Source organism: Molothrus aeneus, chromosome 4 (genome assembly GCF_037042795.1).
Source record: "Molothrus aeneus isolate 106 chromosome 4, BPBGC_Maene_1.0, whole genome shotgun sequence".
Classification (NCBI taxonomy): domain Eukaryota; kingdom Metazoa; phylum Chordata; class Aves; order Passeriformes; family Icteridae; genus Molothrus; species Molothrus aeneus.
Window position 1 is genome coordinate 64,669,558 of NC_089649.1, and position 27,290 is coordinate 64,696,847.

Consider the following 27,290-nt stretch of genomic DNA (forward strand, 5'->3'; position numbering starts at 1 on the left):
AACATCACAAGCAGTTGGCAAAAAAAGCATTAACGGTAGAACCTTAGAAGTAATAAATTACATAGCAGATTAAGGCTGAGGCAACACAATGTCTTGAAGCAGCCATCCTAGATTGGGAATGAAAAGTTGAAAAGTTTTCACTCAAAATCTAGGGTGGCTACTTGAAGAGATTGTATTGCCTCAGAATACATGGAAACAATTTAGGTTAGTGCTACACACAGAAGTTGGTGTCACTTAATCATGGTTGTGAAGCTACCATTAAAGATTACCAGAGAAGTGTTTTCCACATTAGGATATCTAATATTTTGTAAATCTGCTTAAAGATCTGTTTCAGAGTAAGTGCCACAAACAACATCCCACCTTTTTCTTTATGAACAAAAAAATTACATCAAGCCACTGTAAGATATGCCTGTTCCACACTTCTGAATATTTAACTGCATTTTCAGAATCTCCCTGTCTCCAGGGACAAACACAAAAAGAATCTTACAACTTACAAGCACAGAAGACATCTGAAAGAGCCCAGAAATAACTCTGCCAGCATCAGCCCTGGCAAGCAGGAGCACAAAGCTGTTTTTTCAGTCTTACCAGGGTAACTAGGAAGGCGCTGATTGTACAGGCTGCCTGGCAGAGTGCACTGTACTCTTCAAGCAGGAGGGAGATGAACTGCTGGGCCTGGGGGGGCCCTTCTGTGGCTAAGGTCGATGCAACCTTGGATCCCAGGGACAGGTGTCTGAGCAGGCGAACCTTCATTTCCAGCACGTATTCCCGAGCCTGCTGCTCCAACCGCTGGTAAAGCTGGTATGGATCTCTTTCACATAGCCTTCATTTATTTGTGACAGAGAAGAGAAAAAAGAGAGCATGTAATCAACAGTTTTCATTTGCCTAGGAGTATTTACCAGTTACCATTATCCTCATCAAAAATAACCTCAGGGAACTACCTTAAATCTCAGAGAACACAGTCCAGTCCCCTACTTGTACACATATGGGACTGAGCTCCTGTGTACCTTAAGGAATAGGATGCCTGCACACCTGAGGAGTAAAATTATTTAGGATTTAAAATTTCACTTCAACACGTGAGCTCAAAATCTTAACTCCATTTGCATCCAACCCTGCAGGCACCCAGACTCTTCACAATTTTTCCATGTTGTTCTTAACATGTGACAAATTAGTGCCTACAGAAGAAAACTGAACATGATGGCTGCTTTGAATCACTTTAAATAATCCAATTTCACTCTAAATTTCTGTGCATGGAGTTTAGGCACGCACAGAATGCTTTGGGTTTTTTACAGCACAGGGAGGTGGGGAAGAAGAAATGAATGGGGTAAGTACTTAAGAGTTAGATGAATAGAAGTCTGCAGCTATCTAATCCATGCTTTTCCCTCAGCACTCACAAAACAGTTCCATCATACTGCCATCAAGTATTCCAACATACAATAGGAACATTACTTGGCACCACTACTTATTCCAACAAAGACGACCAGACACTCCATTTTCTGCCAGCTGTGTCTAACAAGAGCCAAGCATGGAAGTGGGAATTTCTGCCTTTTTAACAGAGTTACTCAGCCACAGCATGGTCTTCTGCATGCTCCCTAAATGGAAGGTATTTTAAAAATGCATTCAATACCTACATTGACCAGCTTTGTAAAAAAATTCTGCATCATCTTAGCACTATAGACTGGACACACTGGTGCCTGCCCAAACCGTATCCTTTTTTTTATTTTTCACTTTATAGGCCATAAGAAACTCAAGTGAAAAATAATCCGACTGGCATTTAAGGTTTCCTTCTTTGAAATCCTGTTTATGTCTTTGTATTGTAATAATCTCTATCAAAAGTGAAAAACAGTTCTGAGTAATGAAAGCTACTCAGTACATAAGAAAGTTACCCAGTATTATGTTCTCACTTCCAAAATTTTTCCATTAAGGAGATGCATAACATCAATAACCACTTTAGCTGTGATTCAGTTTTAATTACCAAGACACTATGCAACATTTAAACAATTTTTATAGGCTTTGATTTCCAAGCCTATATTGCATGTTTTGATCACCTGAATAAACAAAGTGTGACTAATAGGGAGGGACATTATATTGCTCTGCTTATACACAACTCACATATGAAACCAAACAGTTTTTATATAAACAAAGTGCAATATGCTTATTTAATTATCTACTAAAGCCACTTCAGGTGTACAGTCATATTAAGAACAGTGCTAGATTAATTTCTCTTTCAAATGTGTCTTTACCTCACCAGAATTTAGGTTCAACTAGAAATTGCACATGAGAACTACAGCTCAGGTCAGACTGCTCAGATCTCTGTGTATTAAGCATATATGGAACCAAGCAGAACAAAAACTCCTTGACCACACACGGAGTTAGAGAGAAACTGAGATGATCCTAGTGGAGCCCTTCAGAGTTTGCCACACTATTCTTAAAAGCAGAAAACTCTTCACAGAGGATCTCATTAGGCCTATTTTCACTTCAACACCTTCAAAAGCTACAATTATGACTTCTAAAATGAGAATGACATTGGAATCGGCCTCATCTAGTGATCAGTGTCCAATATAACTTTATTTTTATAAAATTTCTTCCAGGTATTACAATCACAGTAAGGTGCAAAGACTAACAACTACTACTATTAACTCAGGCTAGTTCCACAAGGTAAGATTTTCACATGGGGCAATTAAAACTTAACACTGCCTTATGATAAGGCCTTTTGAAGAATAACATTCTGGGACCCTTTCATAATTAAGCACTTGTATTCCTATTGCAAACAGCATATGAATTTAATAGCTTCCCATGCACTAAAACTAGTATTGAAAACTCCTGAATAAAATAGAATGAATCTTCTTTGAAGTAATTTACCTATCCACCAGCTCTTTCATTCCTTCTTTATCTGGTACCAACGATTGGTCTTGGTCATCTGCCAGAGGGGTCCCAGCTTGACGATAAATACACCGGACCATGTATCTGACTTCAGACCAGTAATTCTGTAGCTGCTGAGGTTCACGTTCAGGCTCTGCTGAATTTTCTCTGCATTTGAAGACAAAAATAATTACCCTCTGTTTGTATTCATCACATAAGTGTATTGATTCCTACTATTCCAGAAAAAAAAAAAGTACATCTGAAAATGTCTAGAATAAAGTATGAAACTGGGTGAATACTGACACCCAGAAATTACTGTTTCAAGAGTTTAAGCCTCAAACAAGCCACACCTGCAAACAAGCTACACAACTGCCAAAGTCTGGCCACAACCACTGTGCTGCTGAGGCTGAGTTCAGCTCTTACCTGCGTTCATTACAGGCCTCACAGTTGCATGCTATGTCTGAAGGAGAGGAATTGCTAAGATCTGCAGCAGGCACTGTCTGTGCACCAACAGTTATTCTTCCTCCTCCTACAGATTCCTGCTGTGATCCACTGTTTCCAAGAGGCATGTGCAAAAGGAAATCTTGGCTCTGAAAAACAAAAAATAACCCAATGTTTGTAAGGTCTGAAATGTTATTAGTTAGACAATATTAAAGTGGCAATTGTAAGTGCTGCATGTATTTTGGAAGGACACTCAATCAGGCACAAAGAATTAGTCTTTCAGAAACCTAATAAATGCAAGAGATGAACAGAGACAACCAAAGATAGAAACAAAGCTTCATTTCTAATGACCAAAGTACACTGGCTATAATTATTACCTTTATGTACTTCAGCATAAACAATGAACTAAGCTAAAGGAAGGCTTGCATCATCCACACTTAATCATAAACCAGCACTATCTCATCAGTCTCCATGTAACAGTATGTTTGGCTTCCGGAGTTTAACAATCCCTTCTAGTAAAAATGATAAAATCTCCTTGTTTGTAACAGCCAGACACAGTATTTCATAGCAATGAATGTCAGAGAGCTGCTGCCATTGGAGATGGATGCAATCTCCTGTGTACAGTGCTCTTCAATTCCAGATGACACAGACCACTCACCCAAACTGCTGCTATTTTTGTTTGCACTTTCTCTCCCTTCTCTGTGCTCCAGCCCCAGCACATGCCATGCTTCTCTCCTGCACCCTCCCAAGTCTGCCACCAGATTTCTCTGGCACCAGGCAGAGACCTCTCTCACATCAGTATCATGACTGAAGGTGGTTTTTATTGTGCCCCAAATCCTGGATCAAGATGCAGACATAGGTAAGAAAAAACCTGCAGCTGCTACCAAGCAAGCTAATGAGAGCAGCAGCAACCTGAACATAGGAACATCTACAGGAAACCACCTGTATTCTGAATTGCAGTCACTGGGAACATTTTTTTTTTTTTAGCTAATTTTGACTTTTTTTCCCAGGTGCCTTCTCTAATTTGACTAGCCACCTAGTTCATGTAGTTGCCTTTTTAAGACAAGCTTCCAACCTTGGAAAATCTATTTGTTATCTGCTTTAAAAAATTCCTCTTTAAAAAGAAAACTGTTGCCAAACCAAAAAAAAAAAATCTGAATTTTTATTTACACCTGGAGTATCTGTAAGTTAACAAAACATGTAGGAAGCAAAACCTGCCTTCCTTGCAACTCTAGAACACTCATTTTCTTTGCTAGTTCCTTAAACAGAGCTTAAATGTGTTAAAAGATTTGACTCAACTGAACAATAATGTGCCTCAGTCTTGCTGTGCTGTGAACTCTCCAGGATGTGTTTACCACCATACCACCAATATAATTCCCTTGGATGTAACCTCTTTTGATTAGTTTACTACCCTTGTTAATAGCAACATTATCTGTAAACACAAGTTGTATACAAGTGATATTCTCTTAAATTTTCCTGACAAAAACGTCCTTATCTATACTTTTAACACAAGCTTAACAACACCCTCTATACAATCTTTCTTCACAGTGATTTACTGAAATAAAAACCTGTATGTGCACAGCCTGTTAGCTCTCTGCAAGGAGGTGTCAGCTGGAATCTACAGTACTTGCAATTATCCCAAGTGTGTGACTTCCCAGCTCAGTCATGAAGACTTGGTTCTGCAGTATAACACAGTTTGCTTCTAATGAGGTTTTGCTGGATCTGTCAATGAACTCTTAGTATCTTCCTGCAACAATAAGCACAGCTCTTACATGAGGTTGAATTCACAACTTGAAATATTAGTGCCACATATTAAATTGGTACTTGCTGTGCTACCAAGACTAGGAAACTGTTACATTCATGCTATGCAAAGTTGTGCTTGTTTATTAAAAAGTACAGGAAAGAAAAGACAGCAAAACTCAGAAATCTGCAGGAAGGTGTCAGTACAAGTGCAGTGACTCAAGAAGTCCACTGAAAGAACAAGGAAAATTCAGACAGTTTACTTCATAAAGAGAGGAAAACACACTATGAGCAGACAGAATAGAAACACGTGTAATGAGTAAGGTCATGTTGGTAAAAGTAGAAAAAATTGTATTTAAGTACAGGGGATAAGGACAAAGCTTGAGATTCAATGAATTAAAAGCAAAAACTCTCAGTGAAAAACAGATCCAAACCTTGCTCTACTTAAAACTCCTCAACTCAGAACCAGAACTCCTCACTTTTGGAACAACTTCCCTGCTCATTTTAAATAAAGCCAACTCAAAATCACCTAAAAAGCTTTTCAAGCATTGACAGCTCCAGTGGTGCCAAAGCACAAAGTATCATGCAGCCCATAATTAAGCATCTTCTCAGTCTACCGAGCTACCTGAACTTACCACGAGAGACTGCTCTATTGTAGCGTGCCTCTCCTCCTTTTCCACTGTTCTTCTACAGTCTGGACACACCCACAGTGGGAGGTGCAGCATGTTGTTTGCTTTTGGAGATGTGGAAAGTGCTGTTTTGCTGGAATTCTTGATCCCGCTCTCTGAAAGCGAAGTATCTTTGCGTTCACTTCTACAAAGAAGACAATGCTCGCCAGTTGTATATGGTGCCCTCTGGCCCAAGCCAAAGGTAAATGGTGTCTACAAACAAATGTTTTGATAGATAACTGGTTATTCACAGAATACATATCAGAAAAGATATTCTGATATTTGAAACTAACAACAAAACCCCCCAGAACCAACACACATATTTTACTAGTCATTAGAAAAGTGAATACTTGGAGTGTCCCAACAAACACAGCAGTCTCAATATACATGAGGCAAACAACTTGGACTATTAATACATTGCCATTCAGGAGCATGGTCTACAGTCTTTCCCTCTAAAGTATTTTGGCCTAGATATAATAATCCAGCAAGTAAAATTAAAAAGGGGTATTTACTTTTACTGTCACCATTTACAGATAAAAAAGAAAAATATCTCCTCTTTGAAGCTCTGTGACACTTTTGTAATACTACCTGAAACAAAGTCACTTTCAGCTAAGCATATTACAAAATAAAAGTTTAAGTCAGTTTCAACAACACAAGTCAAAAGGGTCCTCAAATCCACTATCAGCTATTGAACCAAGCAGACTTGGCAACGTACAAGGACACAGGTACTTCAAAACCTGAATTCTTTTCCAAGATGCTACTGTGCATGAAACTATGGTTCAGCTATGCAATGCTGATTCTTCACCAAGGCTGATAGTCAAAAACAACTCAGGCAGCACAAGACAAAGAGAACCCAATTTTATGAGACATAAGAGATGATTGGAACAAAATATCATGTAATGGCAGAATCACAGATTTGCCCAATTTTATTACAACTGCTAACTCTGCCTTAATTAACAACACCTTCTATGTAAGCATCAAAATAGTTTAATTCTTTCTCAGAGAAAAAGCAAATTTTAAGTAATTCAAGCACTGCTCTTGATACTGCTCTAATCTCAATACTAACAAAATATATAGCTTTAAAGATCTTGTAAGGCTCAACTGCACAAGCACAGGTGAACAATTCTTTAGGGCAAAGGACCAGTTCAAGCTAAACCATAATTCACTCTCTTCTTCTTGTTCACAGCAACAACAAATCAATTATCTAGAGCTGACATCTAAAGAAAAACAGCAGAGCATTACAAACACTGATTTCTGTGCTTTTCACATTTGTAAAACTGACAGACTCAGCAATATGGAAAGGAAAACTAAGAATTCTAGACATAAAAGCCCAAAAGACAGACTGATTACATCTCCACAAATATCTTCCTATGTTTCAAAAGTTCATGAGAAATTTAACAGATTTATTAAGAACAGCTAACCTTTGCTCACTGCTGCCACTTCTAGAATTTGCACCTAAGCACTAAGGCAGGAAAAAGAACACAAACTCTCCAGGAGTCTACTGCAGGTTTTTAGAAAACCTTCTCCTGCAGGAAGACTCCCTCTGCCAGCTGAAAGGCCAGGACTGACCAACTCCTTTATAGGCTGTACAAGCACCAAGACATTTCCCAAGTTGGACATTGCTCTTGGCTGACCTGCACCCAACTGAAGATCTCATTCATGCCTAAAACCCCTGCATACAGGAGGCCATGGCTGCTTATCCCTTAGCCCTGAAAGTTTCCTTCTTAAATAGATTTTTTTGAAGCCAGATTAGCTGAGTCCCTGGCAGAATGATGACATCTTCATAGCTATTTTGCAGGCAAATCCTTATGAACATCTTAGGCAGGACATCTTCCAACAAGCAGGAAAATAAGAGGACAAAAATGTAAAAGTTCAGAAGCTAAGACAACCTGACACTTAGTCTTTTGCAAAGGTAAAGGTCATGGCAAACACACCTCAGCCACTCTGCAGGGACTTTTAGAAGTTAAGATGTGTGTGTGTAACCTCCTTAAAGCTGCACCACAATCACTAAAAAGCCATGGCAAACACAGCAGGAACAATAATCTTTGTTATGGCCACACTCAGTGAAACCCTAACCATCTCCCCACTGGGCCCATATTTACAACAGGTGTGAATCTCAAATTAAAGCCCTTGGCTCCTAGAGCACAATGCAAATCAAGAATCAAAACTGAAACTTCAACAAAATCTAGACCACAAGCATCTCTGATACCTGTTATGAGTCCATCCTATTAAAATGAAGCTACAAACTTCAGTTTCTTATTTATTTAAAGCATGATGAATGCAGCAACTGTTCATGTGACCATTTCAACATGAGCAGCAAACTCTTGCTGGATTAGGAGAGCTTGCAATTAGGTCACATTTCTGTGTCTCTTCAGTGCCATCAGAGCAAAGTGCACATTTTGTGAAAAGCAGGATATTTTTCCACTAGTCAAGCTTCAAAAAATGTGGGATGCATCTCTGCAAGAAAACACCCAGGCTCACTTTATCTCTGAAACATGTTCAGATATAACATTCATAAATGAAAGCTGGAAGTAGGACAAGTCGGAACAGAAATAACTGCATCTCTGCTATGTATTTAGATTTATTTCCAAGAATAACTTTATTACCATAAAACTGCATAGATTTTTTTTAACATCCAGGTCCAATTTCAAGCATACTATAACAATAAAATTTTACTAAAAAAAAAGATTCCACTGTTTTTAAAGCTTAAATAGGGAATAATCAGAAATTGACTTCAATTACCAACATCCCAATCTCACACAGCATTCTTTTTGAAGAGTATGATTTAGTACCTTTAATACTGCTTAATATCTTCTCCCATTAATAAATAATTCTGCTTTTATATATACCCACAAAATTTGACTGCACATACCTGAGAAACACCCGTGAATTCTGATGCAACAGAACTGTCTGTAAACTGTGTACCATTTAGTGAAACCTGGAAAAATAACAGATTGGTTACAATAGCTGAGTTTATTGCTAAAAGAGCTTTATAAAAATTAAACAAAATCGTCCTCAGTATCTGAAGACTGATACAACAGCTTTTGAAATTTGAATCATCATTCAACTGCAGAGATAGAAATCTGCTTTTCTTTTGTAAAAAAGTTCAACAGATGCAAAAGTTTGGATTTTCAACTTTTGCACTTTAGCTGTTTCAGTAGCAACTCTGAGCTGAAAGAACTGATAAAGGAAAACAGAAAAGTCAAAAACAAAACTACATTTTTCCTTCAGTATTTGATTGCTTGCATTTAGCTTTTGAATTTCTACTGTAAATCAAAACAATTAACAAAGATTTCTGCCTTTTGGAAGTTGAATACCGTACTGCTTAGAAAAATATGCAGTGTTAACCAGAAGAGTTTTCCACAGCAAGGCTCCCAGTGGCATTCAGCTACTCCAGTGCAGCAGCCTCCTCCTGCCCCAGGTTATGACTCATACAGAAACCTCTGAGATCTCCTCTACACAAGTGCTCCAGAGACTACACCAGACAGCAATGAAATGCCTTTTACAAGCCCCAAGTGCTCTCTCGCAGCACTACTTGAGGACACTAAATCAAGAGTCAAGTCAAGACAATGTATGAATTCAAGTCCGTGACAATGAAGAGCTCTAGATCACACCAACTTGAAGAAAAGGCATTTCATTTCTTAAAAAATGGGAAAGGAGAAATAAAGTCAGTCAATTATCCTAGTCTCTCCTTCTTCTTGAGCACTGGTTGAGCTTTTGAATTTCACACATCAGTAATCTCATGCTTCTGTTCCACCTTTCACATGCATTTTCTAAACTCTTTTTTGCCCTCCAGTTTCCCACCTATTGCTGTTGGATATTAGTGTTTCTAAGACTACTCTAAAGACCACAATAAAACCAGTCTGTCTGACCAAGACCCCTCAGATCTTGTGTGCTGTACTGACAGGATTCAGAAAACATTCCTGCCCTGTGCCCAAACCATAAACTCTAACTGGAGCTGTCCTCAGGGCAAAGGAGCATCCTTCAGTTTTATGTATGTCACAGCACTCCCAACAGCTCAGTTCAGAGACAGGGAGATTCTTGCAAAGCCACTGCCTTCAGCTGAATCTTTCCAAAGGCAAAGTGGGGGATTGTCAAATCACTGCTAGAGAAAATACCAATAAGAAATCACACAGCTTCACTTCCATACCCTATGCTATCTTTCCAGAGTAGATATTTAAGGAAAAAACCCTCATACACAAGTCAAGCATCTCAGGTCTAAAATTATGGGAAGAAAAATGCTGATGTGGAACAAGTTCCCTATTTTTATTCAGGCACTTTCCAAAAAGTGGAACAAATAAGGGTTGTTTGATAAAAAGAAGTCTTCTTCATCAAGAAAAGATGTCCTCCAGTCTGGAGGTCCACTGGTTATTGGCATTCATATATATTGAAAAATAAAGAAACCAGTATGAAAGTTTAGAATGAAACAGTTATCTGCAGCTAAAACCACTTTTTCGAAGAAAATGAATAAAAAGAGAAACTCATCCAAAGACATTACTTATTCATTAAAGGAGTACATTTACCTTCTTTACATTCAAGACAGTGATAATGAGAAATACATGAGCCTTCACATTGAAACATGCAGGCATTGAGTGACCAAGTTAAGGTACTCAGAAATGCTACAAAAGTAAAGACAAAAACAATGGGAGGTTTTTGCTATCCACTAAATGTCAAAGGAAGCCAAGACAAAATACTGACTATCAGGAATGACTGCTTCATGGAAAGAGCTGTCAGAAAAGACATCTCTTGATCCTAAGCACTGTGCAGAACTTGCTTAAAAATATCAGTGCAACCCTCCCTCAGAATTTAATAGTGACCTAAATATCTGCAGGAGGAAAAAACACCAAGGAATTTAAAGAAAGGAATTAGATAAATAGGAGGCAACAAAGAGAATCATCAAAAACTTGTGTGTAGACAATGAGATATAAGACATTGTATGTGAGGCCTAGAGGAAACATAAAAATCACAAAAAAAGAAAGACTTAAGTGGGGACGAATAATGACGTGACAGGCAAGGAAGGAGATGGCTAAATAACATATTAGAGAAAATATTAGAAGAATCTTGTAAAAGTTCTCCAAATGAGGCTCAAACAATAGCAAGCTAAAAACAGAAAAAAAAAAAGACAGTCTCACAAATAATTTAGTGAAGAAAAAAAAGTATTAAAGCTACAACTCAATCCTTTTTTGAGGCACATAAGAAGCAAGGAGCCTGTAAGGATTGGTAAGGGTACAGCAAGTAAACAAATAGAAGCATTAAGAAAAAAAAGCTTTAATAACCTAAAGTCAGGGTAAACTCAACAGAATTATTTTTTGCATGTTCATTAGGGAGGAGCTTAAAGATCTTCTCCCAGTGAAAGGCCTTTATGGAATACGCATTAGAGGATCTGTTTCAAAGCAAAGCTCTGCTAGAAAAAAAAAGACAAAAACAGTACAGAGAAAATGGACAAGTGAAAAACTAGCAAACCACCAAGAGTGGATGACATTCAGCCAACAGTCCTAAGGAAATTCAAGGACCTCAGAGTTGCACTAATAATTTCAGTATGTTAATGCTTGCTTTGTGCTTCACTGGTACTAGAGGAGCAAATGACTGCTTTTATTATTTATTTATTTATTAAGCTTTCAAAATTGCAGTTATCCAAAGCCTGTAACAAGACAGTGCCTGAGATGACAAAGTCAGCTAATAGCACTAAATTCTTCATGGAACTAAAGAGACTGGAGAATGGCAGAAGCACCATCCAAGATTGAGTTACTGTGCCATATGTTGACAGATGTAACTCTGTGTGCAGAGGATTCAAGTGGAAGTGACAAGCTAGATGCTGTTACTTCTGGATTACCCTAACTTTTTTTATTTATTTAAAAAAGCCTTATTTTTTCATTCCTGAGTTTTTAATGATTTTAATGTTTTGTGGTTTATAAAGCTATTTTGTGAAGGTAAATGCCATAAGGAAGGCTGACATGGATGATGAGGAACATCTGAATCTCCACAAGCACTCTTCACCATAATGAAAAGTGTGTGTGTGTGTGAGGTATTTCTGCTCTTACTGTTAATGTTATTTACAATGGAAAAAATATAAGGAAAGATATCTTGTGTTTCTTGGAAGTTACTGTCACACTAACTCACCTGCTCCAAAACATTGATTTTCCTGGAGAATAAGACATGCAACATCTTGGCACAGTATAGTTCATACCAGAAAGCACAAAGAGAGGGAATCCCAGTTTAAACAATACAGCCTGATTACACCAGAATGACCTTGAAGAACCAGTGGAGCAATTAGAAAATAAGCACTGAGAGACTGCCACAATTTGCTCTAATAGCCTGTCACCACTGCAATCAGACCTCCAGGAGGCTGAGTGACACATTACTAGACAACACACCCCCATCTGTCTCACAACTGAAGCCTGGGGAAGACACACAAACATCATGAAAGCGAGAGTGATGCAAGATCTCAGGAGAGCTCAGGAAAAGAAAGGCACAAGAAGGAAATTTAGATTCAATCCACCATCACTGAACCTTAAACTGTTCAAAAGAAATGTGATGCTCAAAACTTAAAAAAAAAAGAAAAAGCAAGACTGAATCAAATTTCTCCCAGAGAGAAACAGCAAGGATAAAAAGGATAAATTGCACTGATTTTCTCAAGTGCAGGAAAGACAGATCAGAAAAAAGCCAATGTTACCAAGAGACAATTACAGCTACACCTAATTCTACCAGGTCCTAATATAATAATTGTATTCCATACCACTTGAATCAATTACCTTATCTTTATATAGGGAGGTGAAGAATCAAGTTTGCTGAAACATCTGTCAGTATCTAACACTAAAGAAACCAGCCTGCTACCCCCCTCAAAACCCATCCAGATGCCTTGTCCATGCCACTTGTTCTCCTGCCTGCATTTTAAAGCCAAATCCCATTTGCCATGGCTTTGCTGTGCTCAGCCTTGCCTCAGGCACCTGGAGGAGCTCTGCTCACCTCCCACCACCCTTTGGTGGCAGCACTCTCAAGTCCCACTCTCTGCTCAAGACCTGCCACCCCACAGCCCCAGTGAAGCTCTGACTTGGGCAGGCTCCAGTCACAGCCTGAGCTTTCTCTCCTCTTCCAGCCACAGCTAAATTGGTGACAGAACTGCTGCTGGCAGCTGAGTGACGCTTACAAAATCCTAAGTGACTGCAGATATGAAGAATGATTTATTTATGCCTTTAGTTCTACAGATAGCAAACAATCTGATTTCAGTAAGTGAAAATTTAGGATCCTTCCCCCCTAACCGAAACTGATTTAATGATAAGCCATTGTAAAAGCCAAATGTCTGGTGGATGAGGGGAAAGAATGATGATAAATGTATCAGAGAGACATTCAACAGCAGATAACAAACAAAATCGGATGCAGGACACCCCAGGAATGGTAAGACCTGTGAAGGTGCACAGGAGGATTATTCTGCACGTGCACTGCAATTCTCTCCATTCTCTAGCAGCAAGCACTGCCAGGGAGGACACCACGCTGGCCAGACCTGTAGCACAGCAAGGCTTTGGGGTTTGTTTCAAACACCTCTCCTGAACACAGGCAGGAGTGACTGCAGCCTCTGCATAACATCTATTACAGCACTGAAGAGATATTATGATGTAAAGCACAGCAAGTGAACTATCAACATTTATCCCTTCCTTAATCCTCTTTAAAGTCCACATTATACCCAGTTAACATCTGGTACAACCCAGTTTTTTACAGGAACAGCAAACTGGAGCAGTTCTACTTGGCAGTGTCATCACTCTTGCCAATGAGATTTCATTTATTTCAACATACCAACTATTTTTCATCTCATTTAAGAAACCCATGAGCAGTTTTAAAGGCATAGAAAGGACACTACCAAGAGACTAAGCAAAGTACTACCTGGTTTCTCACAGAAAACATTGTTCCATACTCTGGACACACCAGTGTCCAGAAATTAAGAAATAAACAGCTGTTTTGTAGAATGGAGTGTACAGACCCAAAATGCATCAAAATGCCATAAGCCCTGCAAGATATCAACTACTGCCAAACTGAAGCAAACCAAAGCATATGTCCAATAAAGCAGAACATAGTCTAGAAAAAAATACTCATTTTTTTTATCAAAGCACTTGTTGTTAAGGATGCTCTAACACTGAGAGAAACAGTGCAGGAAGATCTTGGAATCAGATGAATGATTACCCAGAACTACACCCAAGAATCCTCTTGGAGAGGATGAGCACATCCAAATACTTATGGTCAATACCAACACAGCCAAGAAATGCAGAAGTGTCCCATATCACAGCATGGCTGAGCCTGCTGTGCTCCAGCTGGGCTGGCCCAAGGTCACTGATGGTCCCTGTCCATGGTCAGCAAAGTCTGACACCCAAGTGGAGGTGAACAGGAAACTTTTCTAATAGAAGGGAAACCCTTATTTTCATTTTTAAATAAGCCCCAGAAGTACAAGAGCTTTTGTAGTAGGAGAGCATGACCTCTAAGACAAGCATACTAAAATAGTATTTTTTAACAGATTAAAGGTAAGAGTTTTCTTCCTAGCACTGGAGCAAGGAGAATGCAAAATTAGCATGCCCAAGAATGGGTCAGAAAATAATCAGTAATATAGAACACACTTCCAGGTTCATTAGCATAGCAACATACAAGCAGATATCAGAGTCTATTATTATTGGTTTTGAGGAGAAAAAAAAAGTCTTTTGCCATCAGTTATATAAAATTTCATTTCAAAGACTTCTGATTCAGTAGCTTGAAAATAGGTAAATGTTTGATGGGCAAAAGGGAAAAGTTTGGGAGGTTCCTACTCCAAACATAGCTATGGTTTAGCATGAAGCAGCAGCGAAACATGTCTTAGTGGGGGAGGAATGAATGAAGACCACCAGTTAGTTTTATTAACTATAAAGTTAAAGGATGAACAAACTAAATAGTAGCCCTTCCTGATCTAGAAGCTGGAGTGTTTTGCTTAAGAAATGGACAAATATCTAAATTTTTCATGCCATAATCACACATCTCTAGTGACACTGAACAGAATGCAGTTGTACATCCTAACACAGACTTGCCTGCCAGGGAATCTCAGATTATATGAGAGACACTGATAGATAAAGTGGTTCCTGATTATCTGCAACAGTCACCAACAGGGAAAGTTGTGAAGACTTCCTATGCAGAAAGATGCTTAATTTTACTAAGGGTGCCAAAGTACCAAATAAAACCAGCACAAGCAAAGACAAGGTGATAATAATTTAAGTTCAACTATCCCTTTAAGGCAGCCAACACTTGATCTGGCCAATTGAGTAACTTTGCAGACTATCAATTCATTTTACCAAGCATTCTGTCCTTGGCATTAATATTCACAAACACCTAAATTATCTTTTCCCAGCCTCAACTGCATTATTCTAGTACACTCCACACTCTTGAGATTGGAAATGCTTTAATGAAGAAAAAAATACACATAAACAAGTCAGTGATATCACAAGTCAGCCCTTGGCACTCCTTTGAAAAGCTACGGGACTGCACATAATTTCAGAGAACCTTTAAAGCTTTATCTCAATTATCAGGATATAAAAAAAATGAAAGCTGAGAAAGAACAAGCATTCCAAGAAGAGCTACAAGACTATTGTGACTCTCCTGATATTTAGAATTTTTAAAAATTGTGATATTATTCTCAAATACAGATAAACCAGCTTTTAGAGATGAAAGAATTCAGAAGCAGGAGAAACAGAAGTTGCAGAAGCTGAACAACAGTCAAGAGTAAAGTGTTCATGAGAAGCCTGTCAGAGCTCCAGAGGGCAAAAGCTCTGCACATGAATACAGCCAGCATGCTGACTCAACCCTGATTTATGTTGCTATCTAGTGCACAGCACATCTATGTTCCATAGCTATAGTAGTTAACAGAAATCATTAAAAAGCAGATTTGCTGCAGAACACCACATGAGAGACATCAACCAGCCGTGAAACCAGCAGGTGAGTGGTTCATGTAGCATCTTGTGTACACACATTTGGATGGGGCAGGCTGGAAATCCTGTGACTGTAGAACACATCAGCCCTTTCCACCATGCTCAGCCAGAGGGAATTACACAGTCAAGGCCTAAACACAGGAAATGACCTATGGAGATGGAAGGAGGAAGAGAGACAATGCTGGGTCTAAGACTGTTCACGTCACTTGAGAATTGACACTTGCTCTGTTTGTAAAGACAAGCAAGAGACAAAACATGCAGAGCAGTTACACTCCACTGCAAACCCAAACACTTGCAAGGAGCTAACAAGGCTGTTGTTGAAGTCACTCAGTTTAGCTCTCAAAAGGTGAGGTGTGATATTACTTCATATTAGGGACAATATATTAGGATAAAGAGATATTTGGCAATAGACACTCATCATACTAAACCAAAAGGATAGGTACTCTCTATCCAGGCATTTTCACAGAAAGTGCTTATGAGCAAAACTGTTTCTCTCTCTTTTGAATTGTACTACTGCCAAAATAAACTTGGTCAGACCCCAGGTTAAATCCTCAATAGCCAATATAATTAGCAGTCTTATACGAATAATGAGGAAAAATACAAATAAAATCAACATGAGATTTCAATAATCTTAGTGACACTTCTACTGTAATTTTAATCTGTTTTATATAATAACACTGACTTCCACTGTTTTCCTTATTAAGTAAAATCACACCATTACAGAATCTGACTAACCTGCAAGACAGGTTCTCTGAAAGCTTTTCTTCTTCAGCAAGTCATGTTATTAAAACTTATCACTGGGCTTTAGGTAAACATAACACTATTTTCATAGTTCAGTAAAAACTAGTCCTAAAGTAAATCGTTGATGTCAAGCAAGCTGACAATCTGAGGGTGGGGAGGCTTAATCTAGAAAGCTCCATTACCTTGCATGTAGGTTATGAAGCAAGTGAACCATGAAAGGCTCAAATCCCCAAAATTATTCCTCTCCCCACACCCCCAAGATCTCAAATCTAAATTGCTTATTTTCCAACAGGGATATCATATAAGAGCTTTGATACTAAGTCAAAATGCCAACAGAGTTTTCAACAGGAACTGAAATTATTATTTCAAATTACACTTTTTCCACGTGAAGTCTTTGTTTTCATAGAAGTTCAATCTATGGAGAGGAATTACAGAAGTATAAGTAGCAGGTATACACAGGACTTGTTATAAAGGACCAATACTTTCTGATTTAGCAACAATTATGATTCAAGAGTGAGGTCAGGGTACATGGGGAGGCTGTTCCTATCTCACCCATTTGGGAGCTATCCTAAATGACAAGATGACAAGATATCCAAGATGACAAGTGCCTACTACCTCCTGCTAAAACTCAAGTCTAAGATACTTGGCAAACAAAATTTTTTCCCAAAGGATTTTTGTAAGATTTGTAAGATTTTTGTAAGGTTAAGTATTTACAGGCTTATCACAGGGGTGGGGGAAGAAGGATAATCAATCACTTGTACACAGAGCTGTATTTCAAAATGAGGCATATTAGTAGTCTGAGAAAGTAAAAGGCATTTTTTCCTCCACAGTTTGCAAAAGTGTTCATCATGCATTGTCAGCTTCTGGCAGATCAAGTGCATGGATGACTTGTAAAAGTCTGTTCAAAAAAGGTACATAATTAAGTTTTTGTTTTGTTTTTGTTTCCCAGACATACACAAAACCTTCAAAAATAGAGCAGGGAGGAAGGAAATCAGACAGCATTGGACAATGGAGAATTGAAAGAAAATCAGTTTTCCCTCTACTCCAGTTCTATAAGACTCAAGTCCTCTGAAAATGAAGTAAAATCACCCCCTCTGGTAGATTTACACAGAACTGATTATTTACCTGCTTCATTTATTTTTCCTTTGGATCCTCAGTGCCAAAATAAAACAATTCTACTGTAGCACAGTAATCAGAACAGACTGAAGTCTAAACAGCTATTTAAAATTCACAAACCCATCAAACCTGGACTGACAAAAATCTACACTCAGAAACGCAGCCATCTGAAATTACATTATCTACACTGCAAAGAAAGCTACACAAAACTCCCCAGTGAAAGTTTTTTTTCCTCAGTAGTACCTTAAAAAGACAACTTTGAAGTAGTACTTTGAAAAGAACACAGATACTGTTACTCTGTAATGAGTTTTAAGGAAGCAACATCTATATTCTGTGCCATACCTCCCACACATTCTTCAATAGCACACTTAGTTTTCTTTTAGCTGAATCAACCTAAACTACATCCTTCAGGAAATGAGCACCTCTTAGGAAATAAGGAGTTCACAGGTTATAGTGCTACAACATGAAAATGTTAGCACACACCAAAAAAACATGATCTCTACAGGAATTGGGAAGAATTCACAATCCAAAATTAAAAAAATGAAACTCTGATGTGTATCCTGTTATAAGGCAAAACAATCTATATTCACTTAATTTTTAAATGGAAGTTAAAGCAAGGTTGTACTCAATAAGTTTTTCTTATCTATTCCACTTTATTGAACAAAGTCAAATTACTTCCTTGGCTGTTAATTTGAATGATGCCAACTTTAACTACTTATTCCATGAAACTCACAGATGGGTATATTCATCCCTGCCTCAACCCCTCCCATAGAATTCACCTCCCCTGCTTCTTTATTTTAAAAAGTGTCATGTGACAACTGATCACTATCAAAAAATACCCTAAGGAAAAAAAAAATTAAAAATAAAGTTGTTTTGTAGAATGAAGTGTACAGACCCTACCAGAAGTCCCTGCTGTGTTCTGTAGATACTCTTGAGTCGAATTCCACTGCTAAAACCAAACCTACATATGCTGTAATTAAGAAATGTATCTAATTGAGAAATGTATCTAAGTGCTGCCTGGCACACTATCTCATGAAATTTGTCTTGACAAAGGCCAAAGACCTTCCTGAACTAACTATTGTTGGGTGTTTTTTCCATAAGATACGATCTGGCATAACCCCTATGTAAAAACTGCAAGTAGCAAATCATCTCTAAGATAATTCATCTAGGCTCAGAATCAAACATCAAGTAGTGCTCCTCATCATCACTCTTCTTTTGTTATGTATTCAGATGCTTTTATCTGATGAGCCATTTTCTCCTTATATGCCAACAAATTGGAAAGAGTTAGAGAACAGGTCCTTGGAAGACAGGGACACAGACAATTACATCATCATTCCTACAAAACACTCACAAGAACTGGTAATTCGGAAGAAATCCCTGCCAGATACCCAATAACCTCCCACTTGACACCATTGTGAAGAGATTGTAAAGGACCACTAAACTCTTTTTTTCTTTTCTTTTTTTTTTAATTCACAGAATATTATGCACCCAGACAGAGGCCAGCAGCACAGCCATCCTAGAGGTCACTCTACCTAAGTCACATGAAATTTGGCAAGGCTTCCATGAATACTGTTTGCAGCATATGAATAAGTACTGGGTTCTGTCAGGCTCAGAGCTCTGATTATCCCTCTCTAAATTGCTATATCCCCTAGAAGTTTTACCAATATAATTTCATGTTTTCTTCCAACGCAACATAAAAAGAAAAACAACATTACCACAATTCCCTATAACCCACTAGCAAACCTATTACTGAAGGTTTTCCATTACTACAAGCTGGAAGATCCATATCACCTGGGAACAAAAATACTCCTATTGCATTTGCAATCTAACAAGCTGAAGTCTCCTTTATTTTTTCAAAAGCAGTGAACAGTAGGTGCAGTGCTGTCCCACCCTGAGGACAGAAGTGCCCAGCTCTCTCCATGGCCCTGCCCAGGTCCCTTCTCAAGGAAGATGTACATGTCCAAGCAAGGGTTAATAACACCATAGTGAATCCTACTGCAGTCTCTGGTGGTTGTTTAATTGCTTCCAGCAGAGAAGATCACTACAGCAGAAAGCAACAGATCCCTGATGCCATGAAAAGTACCTACGCTTGCAAATCCCAACTTGTCATTTTATCTTCTTTGACCCTAAAACCATCTGTCTTATCTTAGAAAAATTTGAGAAGTATTAGAATTACAATTTCTACCATGCTTACATTTATAAACATATACTAGAAAAAATTCATAACATCTACCATACAGAAATACATATTGTACGGCCAGAAATGAAAGATTTTGTCCTTGGGGAGCAGGAGGGGGAAGAGAAACCTAAACTTACACTTTTGCCCAACTGTTAAGCTTTACTTTGCAAACTGCAGCACCACTGTTTGTACAAATGGCAGCTGCAGCTGATGAGCCACTCCTCACAGCATCAGAGAGGAAAAATTCAGTTCCACAGTAAAATAAAATTATTTTGATCATTAAAAATAATTTTTAAAAATACACATTTAAGTTTAAGAGAGTAAGTTAAAACATAACTTAGCATAGAAATATTATAGCCTACTTAGGGTAATAAATAATGACACTTCAGCAAAGAAGTGGTGAAGATGGTAAAAATCACAAAGCCCCACATTTTGAAGTAAAATTTAAATACCAGTCAGAAAGCTGCAAACTGTAACATTAGCTTGTGTTCATCTTAGGTCTTCATTTTTCCTAAAGAAAATGTTTTTAAACAGAACAAAATTCAACCAGCTACAATACACATGAGGCTATCAGCTCTTAAACTGTGTGAAACCAAGACAATGCTTATACTTGTGCAACCAATTACTTGGCTAAATAAGACCATTTATTCAGATTAAAGCCAGTAGAATTAATATCCTTTTCTTCTTTGTATTTTGCTTTGCACTGATCTGAGGTACTACAGGTAAATTAAGAATACATTACTAGAAATTGCTTATTTAAAGAAGTATAATCATGCACGTGTATATTTAATTATTTGTATTGATGATTCTGTAATTTTTGTCTTTCACTATATTCAATTCATTATTCATAGTTTACACTTCCAACTGTCAGAATGTTTCAATTCCTATCTCCAAATCCAAAAATTGCACATCCTAAAGGTGCATTGACACTGACAAGTGTCTCGTTCTGTATTTGCAGCCAAAGAGGCTTTCCCAGATTAATCCTCTATCGGGACTGGGAAGTACAAGGGGATTTTGTTATACCAATGGCTGATGCTCATCACTACGACTGTGAAAAGGAAACACGATTCCAAGATGCAGCACACTGTTTTCAGGAGGAAGGAGGTATTAGTGCTGCTTCACAGCCCTCTGGAGGAGACTTCATTTGGTCAACCACCCTCCAGAAATGCCTAAGTGGAACAGACATGGTGACAGCCAAACTGGGCTGTCAGCAAGAGCCCTGCCTTGTTTAGCTTAGCAAAGCAATTCGAGTCTCTAACTGCAAGGGTACAGGGGATGGGAAGAAAACAACAATTAAACCAAGGACAGGGAGGCAGAGTGAAGTGTCCTGGAATACACTCAAACTGAAGGACAAGACTATCAGCCACAGCATGAAGCAGAACTGAAGACATGGACAGTGAAAATCTATTTCAAATGAAGTTGAATCAGCTAGTGAAAGGCATTTTACATATTTCTATAGATAAACAGAATCAAAACAGCTGCCCCAATCCCTTCACATTTTTATCACCATTCACATGAAAAAGCTTTGCAGCCTCCCAAATACATCTGCAACTCAATTGTAGTATCAGAGCTGCCTTTGTCTTCTGGGTGTTTTTTTCAGCACCAGGGGAAAGGAAGGGAAATTTGTCTACAAGAGTTTTTACAAAGCTCTTACATATCCTTTAAAACTGCATTTAAAATAAAATAAAAAGGAAAAAAAATAGTATTTTGTGTAAAGGTATGAACATTTTGCAAGGTAAAGCAAGCTTGAAAAACTGAAATCAAAATAAAATCACAGGGGAAGGAAATCAGGTCTTTCACTGGTGGACGTGCAGGAATTCATTGTATTTCATGGGTTTCAACACAGCATTAAATGCTATCCCCTAGCTGAAGTGAAATGGCAGCAGGTATACAAAATAACAGAACTTAAGTGCAGACAAGCTTGGACTTGAGTGAAAACACACTTGTATCTGTAATACTTGCATGTGCAGCTACAAGAACCCAGGCCTTCCAGTGAAAAAAGGGAGGGAAGGAAATTTTGTTCTAATTACACACATTACAAATTCTTAAGAAGCACATACCCCTTCCCACATGCAATACTTCCCTTCTTTGTAGCTAAATATGACACAGCAGAACACAGCCAATCCACCTCCTACCAGGATTCTGTCTTTTCTGTTCTAGGAATATGTTCAACATTTTCCCAGTGATTTTGCAGCCACATGCTAAAAAAAGGTACCAAAAGCTAATAATGAACACGATTCAAGCATTCATTTTCCCAAGTACAATGAGCAAAGTGCTCTGAGCAGATAGTTAAAACACCCCAAAATTCTCTCAACTAGCCCTGACAGGTAACAACCATGCATATAAATTCTTTTCCTAGTCAGAATTGTTAGAGCTTTAATCTGTTGTTCCAACTTCAATACTGAACACAAACATGTAAAATTAATAGGATTACACAAAACCAACCCAACCCCAAGATGTGCCTGATGAACAGTAGAAAGCATTCATCCCAAGTCAAGTTTAAGATGTGTAAGACAACATCTAGGAATTATCTACCTGACCATGTAACTTCCATGCTACGACTGCAAATGCCCTACTCCAGGAATTATGCTACAAGAAAATGACCTCAATTGTTAACTGTTAAAGGGTTAAACATACATCCTCCTGACAGAATCTCATAAAGCATTAAGTAAAGCCACATTCTGGACATGGGAGAGGCCATTTTCCAACTGATCCACCAGTGCAATCTCTAAAATTAGCCATGTTTTTCCCTCAATAGAAAAAAAGAAATGTCAGGCAAATTACATATGCTGTACTAGGATATGACACTGACAGTACAAGCCAGAGAAATTCTCTATTTCTAAGCCATTTCAATTCTGCAAAAATCAGCATCAGTAAGCAGGAGAGTCCTAGTTTTAATAGTTAAGAGCAATCAGCAAAATTACAGAAGATGCAGCAAGTTAGCCTTAACATCAGAACTGCATTCAAAGGCTGTGTTTCTAATAAATCATTACAAAGTTAATAAAACTCCGAGTTAAGCTAACAGCCACACAAGATTAGCCCTTGCACTTCATTATCCTCAAACTGCCAAGCTCTCAATGCTCACCATACACACACATATCACATCACATCACTTAGGAGTTTCTCATGGCCACGTGAAATACACTGCTGAAACACAACACATGCTTTGCTTCAAGCACCACCATGGGAGGGAGCAGAAGTTTACTGAATTAAATGAGGAAACATGTAAAGCTTGAAGTCTTTTGGCCCAAATTTACTGCCACAACTCCAGAATCAGAGATCAGAGTGTCCAAGGAGTCCGTTCAGCTACCCCTCACCAAAATGCAAAGGTGTAAATGGCAGGAAGATAACAATGATTCCAACACACATAGAAGGAACTAAAAAACAAAGTGGCATCTCCAAAACTTTCATCTGGAATGTTCCCTGACCCGAGGATGAAAAGGTTATAATGACACAGTGAGACAAATTTATGTCTTGGACTGGATTTGTAGGAACATTTGCCTGTATTTCCTATACTGAGGGGGATTACAAGGAAAACATACAGGGCCCATAGTTCTACACAACAGATTCTTAGAAAGAGGTTTTGAGATTTGGATTGTGGGGTTTCTTTGGGGGGGGTGAGGCATTAAGGAGAAGCAGGAGGCAGCTGAACCAAGACATCTGTGACTGTTAAGTCTTTAAGGCAATTCAATGGGAGACTGCAAAAGACAAAGCCAAGTAAACAGCTGTACCAGAAAAAATACCATAAAGAACCAGCTGTATACTGGCCCTACTTGGATGCATGCTGCTCCAGATGTTCTTTGCCTCCTTCAAACCCAAGAAAATAAAAGCTGCTGAGATGCCATTCACCACTGACTACCCTTCATGGATACTACTAACAACAACTGAGGACAAACAGAAAGCTCCCAACCAGCTCTCCACACCCCAACACTGTCAGGAACAAACTCTCCTTGCAGACAACCCCACAAATTTCAAAATGCTATCAAACAACAGCTTTGGCTTCTCTGACCATGTGATGAGGGTCTGTGTGCTGGTAGGTGACAATGTACATTAAAAGGAATTCACATACAAAAAAAGCCTTTCCTGACTGTCAGCTTGAGGGAAGATTATTTTTCACTAGGATGATGAGCAAAACATCAAGAGTTCAAAGATGATATACTAGGGTAAAAGCCAAGAAGCAAGTACAAGTAATTATTCACAAAAGTTCATAAATCCAAGTAACCAATCCATCAGTCTTAGACAAATGCATACTAATGTATAAAGCATAAGAAAAGGAGTTAGAATTCTCTGAATGGGAATAACACAATGATCTACTCCATAACAGTCCCTTTCCCACTGGAATACTAACAGAAAAAGGATCCAGTCAGTTCACCAAAAAACACAACAAACACCTAAACATGCAAACAAAAACCCAAACCAAACAAATGCTGAGGAGTGTTATGCCCTACACCCAAAGGATACAAGCATCACAAATGCAGAGAGGTATCCTGCAAGTCTGCAAATAATAAAAAGAGGAAAGCACATGAGTGCTAACAAGCTGCAAACTTAGCACAGACCATCAAAAAAGGCTAACAGACAAAAATCCTTTTTGAAAGGGGAAAGAAAAACCCGTAATACTTTTTGTTACAAGGAGATAATGAGAATCTAGGCATCTACTGGGAACGGCTCAAGGAACGTTCATTTTTAAAACATAGAAAGCAACTCAAGACACTTCCTTTAGCTGTAAGCAGCAAGAAAAAAGTATTTGACAGTAAACAATAAGAGTTTCACTGGAAGTGAACCATCAATTCAATGGTTACTGAAGAGGGAAAGGAAGGAAGAATAGCAAGAGACAGATTTCACATCACTCAGAGCTCGCAGATGACAAGTCTATGGGAAGGAAGAGTTAATTCTCAAATGACAATAGAAACAAACAAATTCAAGAAAACCAAGTATAGCAAGAGAATAGAAAACATAGCAAGAGAATAATGACTCGGAAAAAGCACACATGAAGGGAGTAACAAGCATAACAATGGCAAGAGAATAAGAGGGACAAAAATGAAAGGCTAAAGGCACAAAATGAAAGAATTCTTACTAAACAGCTTGAGGCTACTAAGAAATCATTCTATCAGTATACTACTACTACTAGAATTTCTCCATTACTGAATGAAGAGAGAAAACAGATTGATGAAGAACAGTCCTTCAAGAGATCAACTACAAGCAGGTGACCAGCACAATTAGCACAAGTAAATGAGTAAAAATATCCACCCAGAATCAACTGACTATTGGAACGAGCCATACTTATATTTTTTCCAAGTAGGTTAGATCTGATAACATTCAAGAAACTTCCTCAGGAAATCCTTTGAGCCACCTTAAAATCAATTATCCAATATTTGAAAACTCATGGAAGATGTCTTAGATAATTAGCTTAGAAAAAGGTGAACTATTTAAACCCTTTCTTTAAAACAAAGAAACAACCTCATTCCTCAAAGAAAACCCAACCCTTCACCAAAGCAAACAAACAAAACAAAAAAAAAAACCCAAGAAAACAACACAAACAAACAAAAACAACACACCAAAACTGAAGGAGAAAAAAAGGATAGTGAAGGTAGAAACACCTGAGGAATAGAATGTCTTCAGTTCCCAGAAAAGTTAAATATACCCAAACAATCTTTTTAAGCACTTAGATGATATGGAGAGAAGGAACAGCCACCTTGGTTATGTCAAACCAGTAAAATTTCCTTCAATGAAAGATTTACACAGGGGAGGAAGAACAAATGTCATGATTTACTTGATTAATGTCTTTGACAGCCTTAAGAACTGAAGCCTTCTCATGACCAAATTAAATAGCAGGATTTGGACAATTACCATGAATTTCCAAATAGTTCTAAGTGACTATATGGAAAAGAGGAGTCAACAAGGTCAGGCTGATGGAAAGAATGAATGCTACCTTGGGATGCATAGCTGATGTGACACAGGACATAATCCTTTCACCTAATACTGCTCCTCAGAGTCTCAGAGGGACAACTGCAACTCACTCTGAGCACAGGTCTTGGAGCCAGACGGGAACAGCTGGAGAAAAGCCACAACAGAATTACCACCAGACACAGACAATATTATTATTAATATTATTATTATTATTTCCTGCCAGGAAAGGCTGAGAGAACTGGGGACACCAACCTTACTCATCAAAACACTGAGGAGAGAGAAGAATCAGTTCTCTCTATCCACAGCAAACAGAATAAGCAACAAAATGTTTGAATTGCAGCAAGGGAGAATTCTATGCAATAGAAAATTAGCAGCAAAGTAGTTAAGAGTCAAAATAGGCTGCTTGGTGAGGTTGTGGAGTCTCTATCAAATAGGTCATTTTAAGAGCAAGTTAAACAAACAAGTAACAAAAGTAGACTCAGTACTGTCTCCACTGGGCAGAAGACAGATGAATGACAAATGAATTTATAAAAATAAGCATGGAAAAAACCTTGAAGTTAAGACTCTAGAGCACTGATAGGAGATTCTGGAATATTATAATCAACTTTGGTGTCAGATTTAAGGAGCTGGTTTACAAAGATGGCTGCTTGGATTTTTGTCTACTTCTTAGAGTGCAATTAAAAACCCCAAAACAACAATGACAAAAAAACCCCCAAACAAACAAACAAAAACAAAACAAAAAACCAAATCCATAACATAAAATGATCTTAAAGAAAATCAATTGTATTCCTCAGACAAATCATCTACCTTTTAATATGTATCAAGGTATATAATTACAAATACTAATGTGCTTTAATATTTTAAAAGAAGATTAAAAGCTCAAGAATTAGTGAAGTCTACCTGATATGATTCACAGAGGGGACAAAACAGGGCCAAAAAGCTCAACTCCCCTGGAAGCTACACAGCTCCTGATAGCCTGTGGTGGTCAGACTACCTGCCCACCCAGTACCTACTCACAGTTACATGTGTTCTCTCTCACAAGTGCCCAAATGAAAGAGTGATTAGGAAAATGAAAAATAAGACAGTCTAATTAGAAGGATAAGTCCCCACAGCAGCAGTGGGACACAGACATCCTTTCTGCCTCTCCCACCCCTATTCATGGCAGTACAGTGGAGCTGGAAGCCTAACCAGTGTAATTTCCAACTAGCTCAGGATGTCTGACCACAAGGACTGGTTTTCCATAAGAGGAGCTACCAAGATCCTTCCTGCTCAATAAATTTTGCTTAAGAGCAAAAGAATCACAAAAGCATATTGGAAGGGCAGGCACAACAGGTGCCAGAAACACATCTTGCAGTGATCCTCTCACGCTTTAACAGCAGGGATTTGTGCTCCACTAAACTCCAGTAAAGTCCACTAAGCAGAAACACCTACAAAAGAAATAATCATCAGACCTAACACCTTTCTGATCATGTAGTACCATTCATTAACAGATTACTGCTATAGCTATGCAAACTCTCTCATGTCACAAACACCACCCTACACAATAGCCATTTTGGTGAAAAAATTAAGACAAGGACAATTTCTAGTCATAAATAAAGTCTTAAAAGCATCAATAAAGGCAGTCCATTGCATCAACTAATTTTTGCTGATCACGAGTTAATACCAACACCAAAAAAACTTTTAACTTTGAAAAGTTAAACT

General features: G+C 38.2%; 1 protein-coding gene across 2 annotated transcripts in view; it reads right to left on the reverse strand.

The window, feature by feature from the left end:
- FAM193A (family with sequence similarity 193 member A) overlaps positions 1 to 27,290 on the reverse strand; it is a 76,903-nt gene that overhangs the window by 36,901 nt on the left and 12,712 nt on the right. The window contains exons 2-6 of one of the 2 annotated variants that reach the window (XM_066549219.1): positions 8,581 to 8,646; positions 5,676 to 5,921; positions 3,283 to 3,449; positions 2,860 to 3,027; positions 586 to 820 (exon numbers count right to left, since the gene is read on the reverse strand). In XM_066549219.1, the coding sequence (XP_066405316.1) occupies positions 586 to 820; positions 2,860 to 3,027; positions 3,283 to 3,449; positions 5,676 to 5,765 (660 nt within the window). In that variant the 5' untranslated portion in view covers positions 5,766 to 5,921; positions 8,581 to 8,646. Of the gene's footprint in view, positions 1 to 585; positions 821 to 2,859; positions 3,028 to 3,282; positions 3,450 to 5,675; positions 5,922 to 8,580; positions 8,647 to 27,290 lie in introns of those variants that run through there. The other variant, XM_066549220.1, reaches the window with a different exon arrangement.